Source organism: Rhinoderma darwinii, chromosome 7, assembly GCF_050947455.1.
Source record: "Rhinoderma darwinii isolate aRhiDar2 chromosome 7, aRhiDar2.hap1, whole genome shotgun sequence".
NCBI classification, from domain to species: Eukaryota; Metazoa; Chordata; class Amphibia; order Anura; family Rhinodermatidae; genus Rhinoderma; species Rhinoderma darwinii.
The window spans coordinates 102,840,152-102,864,195 of record NC_134693.1 but is presented as its reverse complement, the minus strand read 5'-3'; the positions used below and the strand labels follow the sequence as shown (position 1 = coordinate 102,864,195).

At 40.0% G+C, this 24,044-nt stretch overlaps 1 protein-coding gene across 3 annotated transcripts in view; it reads left to right on the top strand.

Moving 5' to 3' along the window:
• PRKCD (protein kinase C delta) overlaps positions 1-15,508 on the top strand; it is a 79,623-nt gene extending 64,115 nt beyond the window's left edge. For 2 of the 3 annotated variants that reach the window (XM_075833741.1, XM_075833740.1), the window contains exons 5-18: positions 68-227; positions 338-369; positions 954-1,039; positions 2,771-2,900; positions 5,966-6,066; positions 6,406-6,502; positions 6,607-6,740; positions 6,818-6,991; positions 7,340-7,431; positions 8,595-8,657; positions 13,494-13,632; positions 13,810-13,998; positions 14,126-14,254; positions 14,925-15,508. In XM_075833741.1, coding sequence (XP_075689856.1) covers positions 68-227; positions 338-369; positions 954-1,039; positions 2,771-2,900; positions 5,966-6,066; positions 6,406-6,502; positions 6,607-6,740; positions 6,818-6,991; positions 7,340-7,431; positions 8,595-8,657; positions 13,494-13,632; positions 13,810-13,998; positions 14,126-14,254; positions 14,925-15,083 — 1,685 coding nt within the window. In that variant the 3' untranslated portion in view covers positions 15,084-15,508. The remainder of the gene's footprint in view (positions 1-67; positions 228-337; positions 370-953; positions 1,040-2,770; positions 2,901-5,965; positions 6,067-6,405; positions 6,503-6,606; positions 6,741-6,817; positions 6,992-7,339; positions 7,432-8,594; positions 8,658-13,493; positions 13,633-13,809; positions 13,999-14,125; positions 14,255-14,924) is intronic. The other variant, XM_075833743.1, reaches the window with a different exon arrangement.
• Positions 15,509-24,044: the final 8,536 nt, after the last annotated feature.

The following is a 24,044-nucleotide window of genomic DNA, read 5'->3' as shown; positions in this document are numbered from 1 at the left end:
CGTTTTTATAGCGTTCTGTTAATAAATTTATTTTATACTTATTACTTACAATGTTCTCTCCAAACAGATTGCAAACAGTCCGTGAGTGAAGATGAAGGTCTCGTAACGATCAACAGGAGGAGAGGAGCCATCAAACAGGCCAAAATACACTACATTAAGAGCCATGAATTCATTGCCACATTTTTTGGCCAGCCAACCTTTTGCTCCGTCTGTAAGGAGTTTGTGTGGTAAGTAAACTCTTCCTCCATTACCAACAGCATCAGGAGTGTTTACTGCTCCAAAATGTACAACCGCTTATATAGACCTTCTCATCTCTCTATATTCTCCTCCTTTTTAGGGGCTTGAACAAACAAGGATACAAATGCAGACGTAAGTTCCTTAAATATCATACTATGCATTTCTACGCTGAAGCTTTCTGAAAACAAAAATAAAAGCTCTGCTAAATTTCTTTTATAGGACTACTATATCTTGAGATGTTTTTTACATTGCCCAGTAAAGGATGAGTAAACTAATAGTGTGGCAGTAAGAGGAATGATCTCCCTTTTATATTATTAGGTTTACATTGGACTAGTGGGATGGTCATTTTTGATTTAGAAAAAGTTGAACAGTTAGTATTATTTGGACTCGACGGCATCTGGCCATACTGTTTCAATTTCTGATTGCCTCCATACAGATAGCTGTAGCTCTTAAATAAACCCAGTGTCAGACATTCTCCATACATATGAATACAACTTGTTTTTTGTCAAGTATCTCTCACTTCTTCTACTACGTTAATCTGTCTCCAAATCTAGGAAAAAAAAACCTCTATTCTTTTTTTTCTTTAATACTTCTTCCATTCCACATCCTTTCTGTTGACCATTTTTTTCCCCTTCAGTCTGTCCTTCTGCTTGAAGCAGTCTATGTGAGCCTGTAACTAGATGTCTCTTGATATGGACAAAAACTCTTTCTTGCAGAGTGCAATGCTGCCATACATAAAAAATGCATTGACAAGATCATTGGCAGGTGTACGGGCACAGCTGCCAACAGCCGGGACACCATGGTGAGCGATCTCCGCTGAACTAATATATTTACAGTTACATCACTATTTTACATAAACGCATGCAACATTGCTGGTTCCCGAAAGAGATGTATAGGTTTAGTTTGTTGGCTATTTTGCATTACATTTAGCATTGTATAAAGGGTGGTTTACTGATTCCCTTCTTCCTCGTTCACTTTCTGGTTTTAAGAATTCTGCTGTGGTCACTTAAATAAATTACACTTCTTCTATCTAAATAAACCAATTACGGCATTGGCTGTGCCAGTTGTAATTTAATTTCTTGGCCTTCCCATAACGATTTCATTAAGAAATCAATACTCAGAATTCTTCATCCATATGTCAAAACAATATTTATATCTGTTCACTGCAAATTATAAAATGATTTGCTTGGCTCAGTAACATATTCAGGAGCACACTTGTGAAGAACTGTATGTACATGAACACGCCTTAACACACATGACACGGAGGATTATATATATATCTATATATAGATATATATGTGTGTGTTTCAGTGAAAGCAGTCAAAGACGTATATTTGCAACCCACAAGATATAACTTTAGCACTTCTTGAACTAAATAACTTCTTTAAAGTGTTAAAGGAAGGAAGTATGAGGCACAGATTTCCTTGTGTTCTGTGCAGCTTCCATATTTTTAATGGCTGCCCATTCCTTTATGCAAATGTGCAGCTTCCCCTGACAGTAGCAGCTGATCCCCAGAGGTTTCAGCTACTGGACCCATGGTGATCAGTCCTCATTTAGAAAAGAGACAACCCATTTAAATATTAGAGTAATGCCTCACAGGTTGGCACTGAGATAGCCCAAAACTATGCCAGCATGCTGTTTGGCTCTGTTGACAAATAGATTTTCAATGGCTGCCCGGTGTTATGGGTAAAACTCCTGGTAACCTGCAAATGGGTGGCCATAATGGTCCATTTATTAATGACTGCACAATTTTGCAGGTAACCAGCAGTTTTACCCGCTACACTGCGTCGCCTTTAACAAACAATTTGTCAACAGTGCCCAAAAGCGTGCCGGCACAGTTTTCGGCTGAACCGTGGCCACATTAAAACCGCTCCGTGGGACCGAAGGCTGTCTGGCCCTTCCAGAAATCTGGGCCTTGTTCTCAGCTTTTAAAGATGAATTGCACACGTAGAATCCATGTACATAATGTGTCCTTGTAAGCTGCGGACATGGGTGCAGCATGTAGACAAAAAAAAACCCCTCCTGAGCCACAGTATCCAAGGCCTGCTCTCGGGAACCAAATTTTAACAGCTTTTTTTTTTTTTTTCTAATGCTTCCGGTGCTTGGCCCATTTGCCTCTTTTTAAAAAAAAGTTAATTTACCCCTTAAGTCCTTATGCACGCTGCTGTGTTTTACGTGTCTGTAATACATCACCCATAGCCTGCTATGGGCTTATACTGTGCCACTGATTTTTATATGGAGGCACATGCATGTTTTTTTGTGATGGATTCATATGAAATCCATGAGAAAAAAACATATAAAAAATGTATGACATTCATGCTGTATCACCAAGGTATTCTCCCCTGAAGCATTTTCTCAGTGAGTCCCCAAACAGTGGCATACGGAGTGGCTACAGGTCAATAATACAGACCCATAGTGTGTATAACAAGTTTAAAAGAGTAAGCTATTATGTATATTATTATATTTTATGGATTTTGACTGTCTTGTGTCCTCACATGTATTGTGAAATTAAATGGTATTTTCCTATTTCTAGTTCCAAAGGGAAAGGTTTAATATCGATATGCCTCACCGGTTCAAAGTTTACAATTACAAGAGCCCTACTTTCTGTGATCACTGCGGCAGCCTGCTATGGGGATTGGTGAAGCAAGGGTTAAAATGCGATGGTGAGTATACAGACTTCTGTTTTGTTTCGTGCAGGCTCGGGGATGGGGCCATTAACTTTAGTTCCTCTAATGTTTTACCTCAAACTTCTGCTGCAGCAAGAGATTCAGTATGTAAAGAACAGTGTCTGATAAATTCGGGAGGTCCACATTTGAACAAAAATAACTTCTCATATAAATGTGCTCTTTCCATATGGGATATCTTTTAAACTGACTGCTTCTGGGTTATCATCTGTTTATTCCATATATGGTCTGTTTGTAATAAAGGGGTTGTTTTAGGAAGGTAACCCCTGTCCAAAAGCTATCTGGGCATATGGAAGTCCTAGAGGGGGTCAAACCCCCCTCTGCGCCAGAACACTCTGGCGGACATGAGCCGTCCATGTATTACATAAACGGTTGGGTATTCATCTTAGAGGCCACCATCTAATACCACATTTTCACTTACGTACTTGCTTGGGGTGCGGGGAACTGGACTTGCAGCAATCAGCGGCTACATTCTGAGACTTTAAGGCTGGCCTCACAGATTTTTTTATTTTTACTTAATGACCAAAAAAATATACAATTCTAAAGCTTTTCTCAAACTAAAAACATCTTTAGGTTGTGGCATCTTATGAATTCTTTCAATTATTTTTTATGCTATAGAGCCAGATTTAGTGGCTGGTGTGAGGTACTGTATTCTGGGCAGCATATTACAATTAATAAGTCTGACACTCTCACAATCGACTACTGACTTTCAATTATGTCTTCCATTGAAGTTGGGTGCTGAATGTGCCAAGACAAGAGGTGCTGCTTGTTAATGCTAATTCCATACAGTGATCAAATACTACTTCATAAACTCGTTCTGCAGGCCGACCTCACTCTGCAGACTGAACAAGGGGACACAGTATTGATCAGGCGCAGTAAACCATTAAATCTAATGACAGATCTACTTGTTGTCTGATGTCTTCTTCACACTTTAAATTTCATCGTCATCTTGCCCAACTCGTCTCTTCCTACCCGCTTTGCGCCCACATGTGCCCCATTAAACAGTGCCTGCCCTCCTCCCTCTTCCGTCCCCACACAGAGAGCCTGTACTTGCCACCCCGCGTTTCTTTGCCGTCCTAGAGGAAGTGACATGTAAGCTCATTGACTCCCTCCTGCTATAGGACGTCTGCATCTGAGCAAACTGTGAGATTGTTTCATCTGTAGGCATTCAATTTAATCTGCATTTTTGGGAGGAAGATAGAATTGAGAGTCGTGGGGATTGGCACACAAATAACTGGGGTGCCAAACAGAAGAGGCGTGGCAAGTACCCAGGATCACCAGCGCTATGCCACTCAGTGAACGAACAATGTTCCTTTTGTGCACTATGTTAATGACACTTTACCATACACCATCTGCTGTCTCAAGGCCCTGAAACTTGTGGCCCTCCAAATTTCAGTTTCCAAGGCATATTGTGGGCACAATTATCACCCACTGCATAATCTTATTAATGGTATAGCTTAGATGCCCATAGCTTTTGCAGTGCTGTCAGTGAAACTAGAAACACTGTTGTATTAGTCAAAGGCCCTGTTCGCACAGTTTTTGACCCCCCCCCCCCATTGAAATCAATGGGAGGCAGGAAAAACCTAAGGCGCTCTTTTCCAAGCATTCGCTTCAATGGCCGCAGGCGAAGAACGTCCTGAAAATGCGTCAAAAAAACGCAAGCAGGTCAAAATTTCTGAATGAATTCTGAAGCAGGTTCTTTCTGCCTGCAATAAACTCTGTGAACAGGGCCAAGAACAGCTTTATGAATGAGGAGTATTGCGATAATGGGGACACTGATAAACTGCACTTTATATTTAGCATCAGCTGCGACATCTAAAGAGTTTGTAGACTTTTAAACTCTAGAAACCTTATTCTCGTCATTTTGTTGTGTCCTTGGACATTTAACTTATCTACATGATTTCTGCACCAAAGAATGTGAACCTTGTGCAACTGTATATCACTGTAAGGATTGTGTGGTTATCACAAGATTTTTGAAATCGGTACAAAAAATTTACTCGATACCACAACATCTTTATCTCTGAACACTACAGGAGCACTTTAAATAGAATTTCTAACTTTTTTTTTTTTTAATATATATATATATATATATATCTAATTAGGTCAAACATTTTATGCTGATTTTACATTTTTTTTTCTAATATATTTTTTATAGCGGTCAGAGTTTTGTTTGTGAAATAGAGCGCTTCAAATCCCCTACGTCGATTAGAAATATAACATTCTGGCTGCCACTAGTGTAGGAGCTTACGAATTGATCATATTAATAAAGCAGTATGGAGCAGGCTCCTAAGCTCCCTCTAGTGGTGGAACAGGTAGCCAAAATGTTCTGTTTTGAATCTGTCTATGCAGTGGATTTGGAGCCCTGTGTCCGTAAAACTGATCTCTGACGGTTATTAAGAAATTAGCACAGCATTTTGGACCTAAAAAAAATTTAAACGTTCTAATTCCTATTAAAGGAAATTTGTCAGCAGTTTTGAGTATTAAAAACGGCGGACAGCGCTATATAGAGGAGGGATGAGGTCAGTGTAACGATACCTGTTGTGTAAGTTGCATGACCGATAAATCGACGTTTAATGCCCCCGGCGCCAAGGTTGCAAATGCCACTCTCTGCTTTAAGGGGCTGGCAGCGTTCTCTTAAAATAGCCAGGTGCACTTGAACATCAAGGGGCTGCGTCAGTGGCATTTACGATCACAACATAAGTGGAGGAGTTGCCCATAATAAACCAGTCAATAATGCCGTTCATTTTTTCCCAGGGCCAGTTAAAAAATAAAAGTCGTCACCTGAAAGGGCAAAACATCCCATTTTGCCTGTAATAGTTTTCATAAAAGTAGTGTTAGTGGGGCTTGCATGTTCTTCCTGCTCACACGTTCATTTCCTACTACGGTAGAGCATGCCGGTAGGTCTACAGACATTTTCAATTAAATTAGCCATCGTAGTCATGTGTGGGTGTCCGATATTGACGTTATGGAAAATGTATTCATATTGCTCCCATATATTGTGTGCTGTCTAAATAATATGAATATATATGTCTTCAATTCCATAGATTGTGGTATGAACGTCCATCACAAATGTCAGACTAAAGTGGCAAATCTTTGTGGTATCAACCAGAAACTTCTAGCGGAAGCTTTGAACCAAGTCAGCGTGGTAAGAAATGGTTACTTGCAAAAAGGGGTAAGAATAGAGGTGTGCAAACTGTTTAAAGGGGATATCCTATTGGGTCCCATCAATGAGCCAGAGCTAACAACTCAGGCCATCCATGATCCATGTTATAAGTGGACGGCCATTAATTTGAATGGGTGCCATGTAGAACAATTCTCTTGCAACTTCCCCTCCGGCAATATCGGCTGTTTGTCATGGGGGTCTTAGAAGCTTGAACCTGCAGTCTTCAGCTTATCGGCATGATGACTCTTGTATTAATATGATAGACCAAATTTTTTGTGTTAGAATTGTACTCTCCCGACCAATGCAGATGTCTTTTCTTAGAAATCGAACAGGAAATCAGATTCCGGCTTGGACAACATTGCCATATACCAGGGTGTAATGCCAAAAGTTCCAGGTGCTTTCGGAACTGATACGACAGGCAAGTGCAATATTTAGTTGAGAACAAAAGCTCTTTATAATTTTTTTGCATGTAAACAACCAGGCTTTTGCTTCATTTACGTGTGACCTCCATGTTTTACTCAGCAGACAACCAGTATGACAGACTCTGGGAAGGGAGCAGTCCGCAGCCATCTGTCCGGGTCTCCAGTATCCGAAACCGTGTCACTGTGGATAAATTCACTTTTCACAAGGTTCTTGGGAAAGGCAGCTTTGGCAAGGTGAGAATTTTTGAGATATTTTAATGTGTCGGTATTTGGCAGTGTGCATAGTTGACTCTTCTGTTTGCTGCTTTTAGGTGTTGTTAGCCGAACTTAAAGGCAAGAACGAATTCTTTGCAGTAAAGGCCCTGAAGAAGGACGTTGTTCTTATTGATGATGACGTGGAGTGTACCATGGTGGAGAAACGTGTGCTCGCTTTGGCCTGGGAAAATCCCTTTCTCACACACATTTACTGCTCCTTCCAGACCAAGGTAGTTTCTTGAGTGCCCTGGTCTAGGATTAGTAATGAGGGTCTGCTTGTCCCGTAGAAACAGTGCAATGCTTGTCCATGGGCTGTGTCCATGGAAACTAATGTGGAAATTAGTATTCTTTGCACTTAATACTTGAGGGTACCACTTTACTTTACTTTGACCTTCATGACCATGTGCTTTTGTTTGGGTACTAACCTAAAGCCAATCATTGAACGGGGGTTTTCTACTGAGGGTTTGCATACCATTCCTATTTGGGGGAAAATTCTTATTGTTTGTTTTCCTATAATGTAAACCTTATTATATACAGTATAAGCCTGTGACATTTTCTTCTTTGTGTCTTAAAAACAGGAACATCTGTTTTTTGTCATGGAGTTTTTGAATGGAGGTGACCTGATGTTTCACATACAAGACAAAGGTCGATTTGATCTTTTCAGGGCTACGTAAGTGTTCTTTACAATGTACAGTCACAAGAGAAGGTGGCCGCAATAGGTTTACAGTTCAGATGACATTATTCACAAACATGTTGTTTGGGTTTTACATGCAGAGAATGGAGAAGGTGTCTTTGCCTATAAATCCGTGATGGTGTGATGAGTCATTACTATGTATAAATGCAGACACCATATAATAATAAATCATAACTTTACATTTTTCATCTAAACTGTAAATATAGTACACAAAGAAATTAAAGTACATCAGTGCCAAGTACAGTTACAATCTTATAATCCCCCACTTTTTATTTATTACATTTTTATAAGGTTTTTGTACCCTGGGAGGCATATCTTTCCGATAAATCTCTAACCTTGGAGGAGTAATCCCACTACAACCCGTTCTGTACTTTTATGACTTATCAATGTGATCGGTGATAACAGTAAGGTTGATAGGGGTCCAAACTCTGTGACCCCCCCTACTGTTGTATAGAACAAGGAGACCTAAAATTCCCATTCTCGGCCAGGGAGCAGCATCGAGATGAGCGATCATAGCATCAGAAACAGCCAAGTACTCTCACTCTTGGCTGTTTCCAAATATTTTTTACTGTGAATGAGAGGGTCGGGAAACAGCCAAGTGAGCACGCTGCTCCCATTCTTCTCCGAGCCTGCAGTGCCTTGCCATGATCTGAAAGTGTCTTGCTGCAAAACCTTATTTACCTATTTTGGTTTACTATAGACTCATGGAAATCTCTGTGCTAAGTCATTTGGTCTTTTTTTCATTATGATCAACTGTCACATTAATGAAGTTTCCTGTTGCATTTGTATATTAGGCCGACCTTCTTCTTTCTCGGCTTTGCCTCATTCCTGTGTATTGTCACCTGCCAGTCTGCAGAAGTGCAAACTGATGAAGCGCTATCAGTACATCTACCCCCAGAAAGTCACACATCTACCCACAGAATGTCAGGGATGATGGCAGCTCACCCTTGATGGTGGCAGCTGGCAGGAGAGATTTTATGTACTATGCGTTTTATGTCAGAGTGCTTCTATAATTTTTCAAATGATGATGGGGAAATTTAATACCTGGTTATATCAGACTGATAAGTCCTGCCTGTGGCTAAACCTATGAATAAATGTCTGATTCCTTCCTCTCACGTAGCTACATCTTTGTCATGTAGGTTCTATGGAGCCGAAATAATATGTGGATTACAATTCCTTCACTCCAAGGGCATTATTTATAGGTAAGGTTTTATGTGTACATACAATTTATCTATGAAGTCTCTAGCACTGTGTAGTCCTTCTAAATAATGTGCTGTGTTACACCATGAAAAAAAGAAGCTATTCAGTAGTACTTAGGTGTTGATAAAATATGTGTATAAAAGATGGCTGGACCATTATACTGAACAAACACTTTTAGGGTATGTTCACACACTAATTACGGACGTAAATCGGGCGTATTAACCCCCGAATTACGTCCGAAATTACGGCTTGAATGCGTTGACAAACATCTGCCCATTGAAAGCAATGGGCTGACGTTTGTCTGTTCACACGAGGCGTATATTTACGCGCCGCTGTCAAAAGACGGTGCGTAAATAGACGCCCGCGTCAAAGAAGTGACCTGTCACTTCTTGGGGCGTAATTGGAGCCGTTATTCATTGACTCCAATGAAAAGCAGCGCCAATTACGTCCGTAATGGACGCGGCGTTCAAGCGCCTGCACATGCCGTTACGGCTGAAATGACGGGGCTGTTTTCTCCTGAAAACAGCCCCGTAATTTCGGCCGTTACGGACGCTGTAATGTGAACATACCCTTACACTTTTTGTGTCTCCCTTATTTCCTCATAGATTGTAAATTCTTGCGAGCAGGGTCCTCAATTCTCCTGTCTGAATTGTAAATTAGCTTTGTCACTATATAAAAAAAAATTGGATAGCACTCCTGGTAGAGATGTTGAGGTGCTGTGAGGGTTCGGGTTTGGCAAACCCAAAATAGTCATTCAGCAAATAACCCAACACTCAAACGTATGTATGAATGAATAAGATTCGTTTAATTCTTGTATTATTTCATTTTCAGTTTGTTCTTCACTGAAATAAATCTTCACAAAATTAATTGCTAACAAGCGATTGTAAATCAGTAATTGCTAAAAAGCAATTGTAAATCTTCAGTGATTGCTGACAAGCGATTGTAAATCTCAGTGATTGCTGACAAGCGATTGTAAATCTCAGTGATTGCTAACAAGCGATTGTAAATCAGAAATTGCTAACAAGCGATTGTAAATCAGTAATTGCTAACAAGCGATTGTAAATCTTCAGTGATTGCTGACAAGCGATTGTAAATCTTCAGTGATTGCTGACAAGCGATTGTAAATCTCAGTGATTGCTGACAAGCGATTGTAAATCTCAGTGATTGCTAACAAGCGATTGTAAATCAGAAATTGCTAACAAGCGATTGTAAATCTTCAGTGATTGCTGACAAGCGATTGTAAATCTTCAGTGATTGCTGACAAGCGATTGTAAATCTTCAGTGATTGCTGACAAGCGATTGTAAATCTTCAGTGATTACTGACAAGCGATTGTAAATGACGTTTCGGCCAACTCTGGCCTTTTTCAAAGTCGCTTAAACTAATGTGCAAAACAGAACAGATACACAATATAAGTATGTTGCATACAAGTATATATAAAAGAAAACAGATTTAATACAGAAAAAACAAAAACTAGAAAAGATGCATAAAGAACATAAAGCATATGTAAAGACATAAGGATGAACCTATGATAACGTAGAAAAATGAAAAAAATTGAAGAATGACATGCAAGATATCTCAAGTAATCAAGACTAAGGATACATTAATTAGATAATAGATTTAACAGAGATATTGGCCAGTCAGAGGCGTATTAAATTATTTGTTAAACTGCACAATGTTACCAACAGGTGACGATAAGTCACAGATATGCATAGATTAATGATTCATAAACAACTTATACGTTTAACAGATGGAGGGGTATTGACAAAATACCCCTCAGGACCATACCATAAGATACCGGTGGTGTGGACAGAACAGCATAAATAAAAAGCAAGTATGATGTGAGAAAGATATAAAAGTATAGGAAGCAAGTATGTTGATGAAAATGGAAAGTAAAACAAACATTACCTGAATGGAGCTGTGGAACGAGGCGTCTACCAGACGCTCTGCATGTGTGTCTGCTACAGTGTGCTGCATCACCTGAACTTATAACAGGAAGTGCAAGTGCAATGATTGGTGAGATGTACTGCCCATGCGGCCGGGGCGTGACCTAATTATGTAATGTGAGTAGTTGAAACGCATGCCCGCGGTTGCCATGGTGTTGTGGAACGCATGAAAAAAGAAAAAAATATATATTTTTTTGTGAAATAAAAAAGAAAGCATTAACATGTAAGTAACAGAGCTGAAATAAATGTGTTATTCAAGCTGAAATATGTGTGAAGAATCAATGATATATATCAAAGAAGAGAATGAAAAAGTATAAAGAGAAAGAAAAAAAGGGGGAAGGTAAACAATAGTACATGAAAAGAAAATGAGTAAATAATAGAACGTGATAAAGATGAAGACCGGTTTTATGGTACCTGTATCTGGTCGCACAGTAATTTGTGTTTTTCTTAGCGAGCCTGGAAGAAGGTAGACATGAAAACTGATTAAAAAGTGTAAATAAAATAGATTAGTTAGCACAACAGGTCATATTCCCTATTCAAGCCTTTCGGTGCCAGTGTTTCAAGGGTATGAATCCAAAAGGATTCTCTCTCTTTCAATAAATGAATATGGTTGCCACCTCGTCTAGGTACCTGTTCAATCACTTGAAATCGCAACTGTGATAAATGATGGTTCATTTTAGTCACTATGTAATGTCTGATATTGTCTGTTTATGTTCCCTCTAAATTGTAAAGTGCTGTGTAATATGTTGGCGCTATATAAATAAAGATTATTATTGATGAAACATGGACAGTGAACGTAACATAGACGTTGGCATGCAATGACAGGCTGTGACCAACGTCTTGCAATTCTAAGAGGATGTTGACCTACCTGGTGCCAGCAGGCAGAGTGTGGAAGTTTAAAGGGGTTTTCCCATTATTAAGGCTTCATTATTGTATAATAAGCTATGTAGCTATATAATATACTTTGTTTTAATTCCTCACAATTTTCAGGATTTCTACTTGCTGTTCGTGAAGAAATCATACTTGTTTCTACTGAAAACTTAAGGTCCTGTCCTGCTGACACAACAGCAAGGCTTACTTGAAGAGTGCGCTTGGCTAGCTATGCACCAGTGTTTGTTGGACATGATCAGGGCAGATTTTCACCCCCCTGAATGCTAACAAGAATGTTTTCGTTCACTGAACGCAAAAAGAGGTTTTGAAAAGTTTAAGGCATTGAAACACAAGGCATATTAGAAAGATTTAATTGTGCAATGATTTATCTTTTATTTACATAAAACCAGAAAATGACTTTAACATTTGCACACAAGAACCACATCCAGTTTTGCTGAGGACATGTGGGAATGATGGCACCTTGCGAAGACTAATTACAGGGTGTACCTGTGTAGTAAGGAATACTGTGAGGAATTGGCAGGCTGCAGCAATGGTCTTTCCTGTATGGCACAACTGGCAACTACCACCTCTAACCTCATTTGTCTTCCATTAAAGAAACACTACAGCAATCTTATTTTTTTGCCTATATAGACTAGCATGGGCTATAACTAAAGAACACCGTAGAGGCACTTGCGTATGCCTTGTTTATACCTATTTTAGTTGATGTATCAGTTATGGGTAGTCTGCCATCTTGATTCCTTCTTGCCCTCTGATATGGCTTCCCTAATGCGTACTAAATTTCCCATGATGCTTCTGGCTTAGCAGAGGGGGCGTAGTCTTATCACACTGCACTTGCTCTGCTCTAAATCCTATCTTAATGCAGCAAGTCATAGATCAGCGACATAGAACTTCTGTCTTCTGCGGTGTCTGTGTATTCCTATGTGATGCAACTTCAGCCTGTCTCCCCGTCTTCTGCTAGTGATATGTTTCTCCTTGCAAGCAGGATGCAAGGGAGAGCAGTGAGAAGCAGCGTCTCCTAGAAATACACTAGATTCTGCACACAGCACTCACAAATAGTATAGACCGTTCGTGTGAGTCAGGGCTGGTTTATAACTGCAGTTAATTGTTGTATGGACTCTCCTATTATATCACTGCACTCCTGATCCCTTAGAACAGGCAGAAATAATCTCTTCAGCAGCACTATATGCATGGGTGACAAAAAGAGGGAGGAGCTGGGGGGAGGCGGTCTCAGAGCTGCCAGGAGGAATTTGATTGATGATGGTTTAAGCCTGTACTTAACAGGAAGTCAGACACACAGGAGAGTGACCTCCTGTCTTTACACGAGAGCACGGTCTATTCTGATGGTCGGACTGAGATCACATTGCACAACTGCCCATAATAAAAGTGTTTAAAATGTATAAATGCAACTGAGCTGAAAATAAACAAATGGCACTGCTAGTATATTGCTGGTGAGTTTGCATTATATGTGCAAAAAAAATAAAAAACAATTGCCGGAGTGCTTCTTTAGCCACTTTCATTTTGGTGACCCTTGCAATTCTGGGGGGTTCTTTGTAATAATGTCTGAAGAAACGCTGTACCCATAGATACCTAATAAGAAGCAACTTGGGCGCACATTTTAAAGTATAATTCACTGAGTGTATAAATGTCATGTAGTTCTCCCTAGTACAATTCTGAAATTCACTGGTTTATATCTTTAGGGATATGTATATTTTGAAGTCACTGAAACCATAGTGGCAAAGAAAGCGCATCAACAGTTGAACCTGATAGTTGATATTTTTTGCAGTCTGTGCTGTGCATCTGACACAGGCAGATTGCAATTTGGAAATATTGTAATGATACTGGTACCTTCAAAATATACATATCCCTAAAGATATAAACCAGTGAATTGCACATTTTAAAGTGCACATTTTCTTATGAATTGGCACAGACATAGAATGTATTATGGTTATATTTTAGATGAGTATTTGTTGATTTCTCAGAATTTGAATGTTGTTTCTGTATAGGGATCTGAAATTGGACAACGTAATGTTGGACAAGGATGGTCACATTAAGATTGCCGACTTTGGAATGTGCAAAGAAAATGTGTTTGGTGATCATAAAGCCAGCACGTTCTGTGGGACTCCAGATTATATTGCTCCAGAGGTGAGGATTCTCCGTGGTGCAGGCGGTAAACATATATAAGTGTATATAATATAAACATGTGGTTTTGTTTCATGGCTTTAAATCTTTAGCAGATAAATTTGTAGCAAATAATTGTTCATTTAATATATAATTGACATAGAGGAACTATGACCCTAACCTCTCATTGTATCCCCGCAGATACTGCAGGGACAGAAGTACACGTTTTCTGTAGACTGGTGGTCCTTTGGTGTTCTGCTGTATGAGATGTTGATAGGACAGTCACCCTTCCATGGTGATGATGAGGATGAACTGTTTGAGTCTATTCGAGCAGACACTCCCCACTATCCACGGTGGATTACAAAAGAATCCAAAGACATCCTAGAAAAGGTACAGGTGCCTGGTTCTAGCTACATTTCATATGTAATAGCTCATATAACATATTGCGGATACATTAGGTTTACCAACAGCCAAGTAATTGCTTCTTGTGGTTTGCTCCCCCCCCCCCCCCCCTAAGCTTTTTGAGAGAGATTTCACTAAAAGACTTGGTGTGACTGGGAACATCAAACTGCATCCCTTCTTCAAGACGATCAACTGGACTGCTTTGGAAAAGAAAGAAGTGGAACCTCCCTTCAAACCTAAAGTGGTGCGTTCTTCACTCTTTAAAGATTGTATATAGAGTATGCTTCCAGTAGCCCTATAGATATATATGTGGGGGTTTTTAATCCATGCTGGAAATTAAATTATATAAAGGCTATGTTCAGACGTAGTGGAGATTTTTCAAAGCAGATTTCACACTTTGCATTGCAAAAACTTACAGCACCATAGGTCACTATGGTGCTGTAAGTTCGGTTCAGTAGGGGGTCCGTGTGTTACATCTGGAATACAGAATACGTTAAGCACTGTTACAATATACCCATCTGAAAGAGGCCAAACACTGCTATAATTAAATGGAGTTGTACACAATTCAATAAAGGTGGCTGCTTGCTTCTAGAAACCGCACCACACCTGTCCACAGGCTGCGGGTGGTATTGCAGCTCCGCCCCATTAATTTCCATGGAGCTGAGCTGCAATACCAGACACAACCCATGGTCAGGTGTTGCACTGTTTCTGGAAGAACAGCAGCCATGTTTTTCTAATCTTGTACAAGTCTTTGAGAAACCTATGCAGTAACCCACAGCCATTTCATTCCATGGCATACTAACCCTTTAACTATAAAGATTATGTGAGATATTATTTTGACCCAATTGTTAAGATGTAAATCGTGAATGGTTTTTCTAAAGTTGTTTTTTTTTTTATTTATAATCTTTCTGTAGAAATCCCCCAATGATCATAGCAACTTTGATCGAGAGTTCCTCAGCGAGAAACCACGACTCTCCTACAGTGATAAAAACCTTATTGATTCAATGGACCAAATGGCATTCTGTGGATTCTCTTTCATCAACCCCAAAATGGATCGACTCCTTGAGAAATGACAATAGTACTTCATTTCTTTTTACCTCTGATCTGTAGGCTTAGATTTACACTAAAAGGGAACAACGTCCACAATAGCATCAATATGAATAATCCCTGTATTACGGAACAGTCTAACCATCTTGGAGCTTCATTATTATTATTATTTTTTTTAATATTCAGATCACTCCAGCTGCAAATGGGGCTTGTTATTTTAAACGTAAATATATCATGCTATCTGGGTACTGTACTTGAATGTAGTTTATATGTTCAAAAAATAAATATTGGATAAATATGAATTTTGCTGTATATACTGCTAATGAGGTTCAAGTAGATGTAGTGTAGATGGGTAGACCGGTTATGACAATGAAGTGACTTGGATGAAAATATTCTTTACAGTCCACTCCAGCTTTGTTAAAAATAATAAAATAAATGCTTATTAACTATGCCAGCCTAGTGGTCGTATTTTATTTTCCATTCCAATGGCCTGATGATGACACTGGTTCAGCACCGAAACGCGTAAATTGAATAAAACATAAACCTTAAGATTAAAGCATGTGTCTGTGCTTGACATCCGCAGCACTGTAACATATATCCCAGGCTTGCTTTTCCTGCTCTACTTTTTCATTTCCGTTAACCGGCTGGGATTCAGCTGCTGCTGCCGTTTGTTTTTTTTTGTTTTTTTTTCAAATTAAAAAATAAATAAAAATATTAACGTTTTTTCTTTATTATAATGATATTAGTACAAATCGGTAAGTATACATTGCAAGACAACATATAATATATACATTTACTTAAGGAATCTTTAACACCAATTTCCTCCCTATACATTTTTAATCTATAAAGGGGATATGGGAATGTGACTCCTCAACAAACCAATACTTTTAAACTATCAAAATACACCCTTTCCCCATAATAAGGGTCCATTCAGACCTCTAAACCCACCCTTAAAAAATTGTCCACCCATTCATCTAGACTCTATCTCTCTCTATGTATATGTGTGTGTGTGTGTGTGTATATATATATATACATACACTTATCATCTAGTGAGTTCCATTAGGATATCCCCCTCACAGTAACATACAGCATGAAACAAACATTAAATATACGTCCCCCTAATAAAGATCCCACTACAGGTACACTCGTATGAAGCGTCCTTGTCTATCTTATCATACTGCAGCCTTTTTTTTTTAACCCGTTGCGTACCTGCTCCGCAATAGTACGGCACACGCCGCTTATTGAAGCGGACCTGCGCCGTACTATTGCGGAGAAGGAATAAACTGTCACTATGTGAAATCACATAGTGATAACACAGCGACGGCAGCTGTCATTGACCGCTAACCGTCTCTGTTACCGGCCTGGGGACCAATCAGCAGGCCCCCATGCCGGCGATTGCTGTGATTGGTCAGTCTTCAGAGACTGACCCAATCACAGCCATCTGTGACGTTGTCTACAGGAGAAAGCTCCTGTCACTTTTTCTCTGATCTCCTCATTTCTGTGAGATCCGTTAGGAGATCAGAGAAAGACGTAAAAAAAAAAACCCACAATTTTTATTAGCCCCTTCCCGAAAATGGGTCCGCCCTGAGGATGAAGTGGGCACACTGCAACAACAGCGATCACTGTGCTCTCCGATCGCTGTAGTTTAACCCCTTAAATGCCGCTGTCAATAACAACAGCGGCATTTAAGTGATTGCCGCACCCCGTTGCCCCCCCGCAAAAAATCGCGGGGTTCTGATGGTTGCAATGGCAACCAGGAAGCCTAGCAATGGCTTCCTGGTTGCCAAGTACGGGAACCTATTAGGTCCTGCCAAAGGCAGGATGTAATAGGCTCAACTGTCAGTTGTAAAATGACAGTTACAATACACTGCACTACAGAAGTACATACAGAAGTAGTGCAGTGTATTGTACAGGGGATCAGAAGATCAGATCTTCCAGTCTCCTAGTAAGTGTAAAATAAAAAGTGAAAAAAAAAAGTTTTACGTAATAAAAACAATAATCGCCCTGTTTCCCTGATCAAGTCCTTTATAATTAAAAAATAAAAATAAAACTAGACATAATAAGTATCGCCGCGTTCGTATCGGCCTGACCTAAAAAAATATCATATTATTTATCCTGCACGGTAAACACCGTAAAAAAAAAATACAATAAAAAACAATGGCAGAATTTCCTTTTTTGGTCACGTTGTTTCCAAAAAAATGGAATAAAAAGTCGCACGTACCCAAACATTGTACCAATAAAAACGACAGTGTGTCACGCAAAAAACAAACCCTCACAAAGCTCCGTCGACTAAAAAATGAAAAAGTTATGGCTCTCAGGATATGGAGACACTAAAACATTTTATTTAGAAAAAAATGTTTTTATTTTGTAAAAGTAGTAGAACATATAAAAACGATATAAATTTGGTATTGCCATAATCGTATCTAACAGCAGAATAAAGTAAACATGTTGTTTATACTGCACAGAGAACGCCGGTAAAAAAATTATAAAAAAAAAACCCCAAAATGATACTAATAAAAACGACAGCTCGTCCCATGAAAATCAAGCACTCACAAAGCTCGTCAACAGAAAAATAAAAAGTTATGACTCTTGGAACGCAATAATGCAAAACGACGGCCCAGACGAATTTATATGTTCAGCAGTACTTCACCTAAAATCCCACGTCATAATTTGCAGCCCCCACTGGTAGACCCTGTAAATGCAGCGGAAACCATGACAATTTGGGGTCTGTGCTACATATGGGGCTAGTGAAGAAGTTAAAGATTAGGCAATGCTGGAGTGCGGATGTTTTGTACAATCCCACAGACACCCTTTTAGAAGTGCGAGCACTGCACCCAATAATCTGGCCTGTGCATAAAGGATTGGTTCAAAGCGTATGTCACCATCCATGGATAATTAATTTTATTATTCATTCACCCCATTATTACATCATCCTATTATGTATGACCTGTTGCACTCCGCCCAGCTTACATATACCCTGATGTACTCCACATAGCTTACATATACCCTGATGTACTCCACATAGCTTACATATACCCTGATGTACTCCGCCCAGCTTACATATACCCTGATGTACTCCGCCCAGCTTACATATACCTTGATGTACTCCGCCCAGCTTACATATACCCTGATGTACTCCGCCCAGCTTACATATACCCTGATGTACTCCACATAGCTTACATATACCCTGATGTACTCCACATAGCTTACATATACCCTGATGTACTCCGCCCAGCTTACATATACCCTGATGTACTCCGCCCAGCTTACATATACCCTGATGTACTCCGCCCAGCTTACATATACCCTGATGTACTCCGCCCAGCTTACATATACCCTGATGTACTCCACATAGCTTACATATACCCTGATGCACTCCGCCCAGCTTACATATGCCCCCACATTATAAACTGAAACACCAGTAAAACACTAAACAAAACTACTACCAAGCAAAATCTGCGCTCCAAAAGCCAAATGGCGCTCCTTCTGGGCCTGGCAGTGTGCCCAAACAGCAGTTTATGACCACATATGGGGTTTTACCGTACTCTGGAGAACCGCTTAAGATTTTATGGGGCGTATGTCTCCAGTGTTACAAGTGGGGCCCAACACATTGGGCACTGAAATAGCATATCTGTGGAAAATGGCAATTTTCAATCTGCAACATCCACTGTGCACTAATTTCTGCAAAACCTTTGGGGGTCAAAATGCTCACTACACTTCTAGATGAATTCCTTGAGGGGTGTAGTTTCCTAAATGGGGTCACTTCTCTGGAGTTTTCACTGTACTGGTACCTCAGCGCAATGCAACATGGCGTCAAAAACAAATTTTGTCAAATCTCCACTCCAAAAACGAAATTGCACTTTTTCCGTTGCCGTATGTCCAAATAGCAGTTTAAAACCACATATGGGGTATTTTCCTACTCAGGAGAAATTGTGTAACACATTTTGGGGTGTCTTTTCTCCTGTATTCCTTGTGGAAATGAAAAATTATGAGCTAAATCTACAGGTTATTGGAAAAAAAATGTTTTTTCATTTTCACGGTCCAATTCTAATAAAATCTATAAAACACCTGAGGGCTCAAAATGCTCACTACACCTCTAATTTAATTTTTTCAGGGGTATAGTTTCCAAATTGGGATCACACCTGGGGAATTTCTACTGTACTGGTACTTCAGGGACTCTGCAAATGCGACATGGCCCCCAGAAACCAATTCAGCAAAATCTGAGCTGCAAAATCCAAATGGTGCTCCGTCCCTTCTGAACCCTGCCGTGGGTCCATACAGCAGTTTATTACCACATTTGGGGTATTACCGTAATCAGGAGAAATTGCTTTACAAATGTTGGGGTGTTTTTTCTCCTTTATTCCTTATAAAAATTAGAAAATTCTGGGGTTTTTTCCAAAAAAAAGTCTCTTTTCATCTTCACAGACTAATTCCAATAAATTAAGCAAAAAATCTGTGGGGTCAAAATGCTAACTATACCACTAGAAAAATTCCTTGAGGGGTATAGTTTCCAAAATGGGGTCACTTTTGGTGGGTTTCCACGGTTTAGGTCACAACAGGGCGTTGCAAACATGACACGGCACCGAAAACCATTCCAGTAAAATCAGAGCTCCAAAATTCAAATGGCGCTCCTTCCCTTCTGAGCCCTGCTGTGGGTCCAAACAGAAGTTTATTACCACATATGGGGTATTTCCGTAATCGGGAGAAATTGCTTTACAAATGTTGGGGAGCTTTTTCTCCTTTTATTTCTTGCAAAAATTCGAAATTTCTAAGTTTTTCCAGAAAAAAAGTAGATTTTCATTTTCACAGACTAACTCCAATAAATATAGCAAAATACCTGTTGGATCAAAATGCTAACTATACCCCTAGATAAATTCCCTGAGGGGTGTAGTTTAAAAAATGGGGGTCACTTTTGGGGGTTTCCACTGTTTTGGCACCACAAGACCTCTTCAAACCTGACATGGTGCCTAAAATATATTCTGAAAAAAGGAGGCCCCAAAATCCACGAGGTTCTCCTTTGCTTCTGAGGCCTGTGTTTCAGTCTATTAGCACACTAGGGCCACATGTGGGATATTTCTAAAAACTGCAGAACCTGGGCAATAAAAATTGAGATGTGTTTCTCAGGTAAAACCTTCTGTGGTACAGAATTTTTTTTATTACATATGAATTTTGTAAAAAAAAATAAATTTGAAAATTTAAGCGCTACATTCCTTAAATTCCTGTAAAACGCCTAAAGGGTTGAAACACTTTCTGAATGCTGTTTTGGATACTATGAGGGGTGCAGTTTTCAAAATGGGGTGTTTTAGGGGGGTTTCTAATATATAGGGCCCTCAAAACCACTTCAGAACTGATCTCGTCCCTGAAAAAAATAGCTTTTTGAAATTTTCTTACAAATATGAGAGATGGCTCCTAAAGTTCTAAGCCTTGTGAGGTCATAGAAAAATAAAAGGATGTTCAAAAAACGATGCAAACATAAAGTAGACATATGGGAAATGTTAATTAGTAACTACTTTGTGTGGTATTACTATCTGTTTTACAAGCAGATACATTTAAAATTGGAAAAATCATAATTTCTTCAAATTTTCTCTAAATTTTCGTGTTTTTCACAAATAAGCAATGAATTTATTGACCACATTTTTTCACTAACATAAAGTACAATGTCACGAGAAAACAATCTCCGAATCAATTGGATAGGTAAAAGCATTCCAGAGATATTACCACATAAAATGACACATGTCGGATTTGAAAAAATGGGTCTGGTCCTCAAAGCCAAAATGAACTTGGTCCTCAAGGGGTTAATCATCCCATCCCCAACAAAACAACAACAAAAAACAAAACAAAAAAAAAACAACATATCCTTCCCCCCCTCCCATCCACGAATGAGTACATCCAACCTCCTATTGCAACCAACTTCCCCACAACTCCTCAAACTCGACCTTCCTACTATTTGCTAAGTAGTAGCTTTTTTTTGTATTGTAGCATCCTCCTCACATATTTCCTCCAGCAATTTCCCATAGGTGGATCCTGCTTGATCCATTTAAACAATATGGTCTTACGAGCACGATATAGCCGTTTCAATAGGACTTCTTTCTTAATATCCCTTTTACCCTTAAGTCCATCATAACCCAATACGCAAATAACCGGATCCCAGGGGACTTCAACCCCATATCGCTCTACAATTTCTTTAAGGTTATCCTCCCAGAATCTGTTTATTTGGGGACATGGCCACAACATATGGAACAAGTCTGCCTCTTCCCCTGCACATTTTTGAACAGTTTGCTTTCCGATCTTAAAACATTTTAGCCGACCTACTGTATATGGTGAATAATGAACTCTAATAATAATGAAGACTTGTGTGACCCTAAGCTGAGGTCCATCAGACCGTTTAGGGATATTTCCAAGTATTCTCTCCCATTGGAGCTCTCATATCTCCCCCATATCTTGTATCCATCTCACCTGAGCAGGGATTAGAATAGTTTGACTCTTTTTATCACTCATTACTTTATATATCTTTGAGAGTCTCCCTTTCCTACCACATTCCTCTATTTCCAACATTAAAGGGGTTATCCGAGGACCAAAAATTGTAATGCAATAATATATTTATGTGAAACTAAGTAACTTACTAATATACTTTAATTCAAAATTCTGTGCTAAATGGTGCTGTTCAAACCTCATGAATTATTCAGGAAGTGCTGGAGCTTTTCTAAAAGTGATGACGCTCCGACACGGCCCCACGTAACTAAGCTCTTGCTTCATGTGCTGTTCGTGAACGTGAACGCATTGTCTATTGCTTGAGTCCCGAGCAGAGCATCAGCTAGCGCTTTGCTCGTAACCCCAGCACTGCTCCCGACGTCCATATTTGGTCAATTTAGGGGTTTCCTACCGCTGGAGTCCCCGAGCAGAGCATCAGCTGATTCTCTGCCTGGGGACTCCACAACTTCTTCTGACGTCACTACCTAATATAAGGACAATGATGTCGGCAGAGCAGTACTGGAGACCCCGAGCAAAGCATCAACTAATGCTCTGCCTGGGGACTCCACAACTTCTGCCCACGTCTTTGTCACTCTCAATATATGGACAATGACGTCGGCAGCAGTACTGGAGTCCCCCGAGCAGAGCTGATGCTCTGTTCCGGGACTCCAGTAGTGTTGCCGACGTCACTGTCCATATAGTGACAGTGACGTGGGCAGAAGTCATGGAGTCCTCGAGCAAAGCATCAGCTGATGCTCTGCTCCGGGACTCCAGTAGTGTTGCCTAAGTCATTGTCCATATATTGACAGTTACAATGACGTGGGCAGAAGTTGTGGAGTTGCCAGGCAGAGCATGAACAGATGCTCTGCTCCGGGACTCTAGTACTGCTCTGCCGAAGTTATTGTCCATATATGGACAGTGTCGTGGGCAGAAGTAGTGGAGTCCCCAGGCAGAGAATCAGCTGATGCTCTGCTCAGGGACTCCAGCGATAAGAAACCCCTAAATTGACCAAATAGGGACTTCGGGAGCAGTGCTGGATTCCCGAGCAAAGCGCTAGCTGATGCTCTGCTCGGGACTCAAGCAATAGGCAATGTGACAGCCCTTTGCGGTCATGTTCACGAACAGCACATGAAGCAAGAGCTTAGTCATGTGGGGCTGTGTCAGAACGTCATCACTTTTAGAAAAGCTCCAGCACTTCCTGAATAATTCATGAGGTTTAAACTGCAACATTTAGCACAGAATTTGTAATTAAAGTATATTAGTAAGTTACTTATTTTCACATAAATATATTCTTGCAATGCAATTTTAGGTCCCCAGATAACCCCTTTAAGATTACAAATATTTTCTCCTCCAACTCCTCGATCATTTCCCTCCATTTATGACCAAGTTCATGACTGAGCTGTTTTACTTTTTTTTTTTTTTCAAACTTTTTCTTCTCTATGGGGGCTGCCATTTTTTTTTTTCATCTCTGTATGTGTCGATTAACGACACATACAGAGATGGAATACGGCATATACAGCCCCATAGAGAATGCGAACGGGAGCCGTTCCACTCACTATGCTGTACGCCGTCTGTGTGGGAACGGCGCATGCGCCGCTCCCACACAGTCCAAATGGAAGGTCTTCGGCCGAGCGACATCCGGCGCCATTTTCTTGGACCGGAAGCCGCGGCCGGACAGTAAGATGACTACTTTCGGTCGCGGCTTCCGGACATGTGTTCTGAAGCAAGCACTAGGAGCAGAGGGAGCGGATGGACCGGAGGGAGTGGCGGCGGCAGGAGCAGGTAAGTTATGTCTGTGTATGTTCGTGTTTTAGTGTGTGATTACCACGGTATGTAAGCCTACTACACTGTGTATTCGCTCAAAAAATGGCGCCACACAGTGTAGAAGGCTTGAACATTCAATCCCCTCCTTTCTCCTGGCACTAGCCAGGATAAGGGAGGGGGGATTCTGTGAGCTCACTAGAGCGAGTGTGTTTACACCAAATTTGCAGCATAAAGCAATGTGGTTGCTTTACCACATGCCAATGCTGCAATTTTGGGAATTGCTCCCTCTAGTGACCAGCACAGGGAAATGTTATAAATTAGAATCTAATTTATAATATTTCCTGACTTGTGAAAAAATTAAAAAAAAATTATAACAATGTCTAATCATGTATACACTAACTGTTTAACTAAAAAAAAATTACAAAAATTCTAGCGACACATTCCCTTTAAGGATCTGTCCTAATTTATATATCACCTTCTGCTTCCAAAATTTATACTCCTTAGTAAAATAATCATCTCCCATATTTGCATTCCCCCAGATAGGCGTGTCACTATAGTAACCATCCGCTTCCAGTCTCTTAGCTACCACTTTCCATACCATAGTGTACATATACAAAGAGGGAAACTCAATCCCGTATCTTCTCCCCATTCTGGATCCCGGAATTTCAAGCATGTTATTATTCTGCCAGAATGGGAATCTATATTCTAGGGCCCTAAACCAAACATTATTAGTTTTTGTATTAATAATCTTA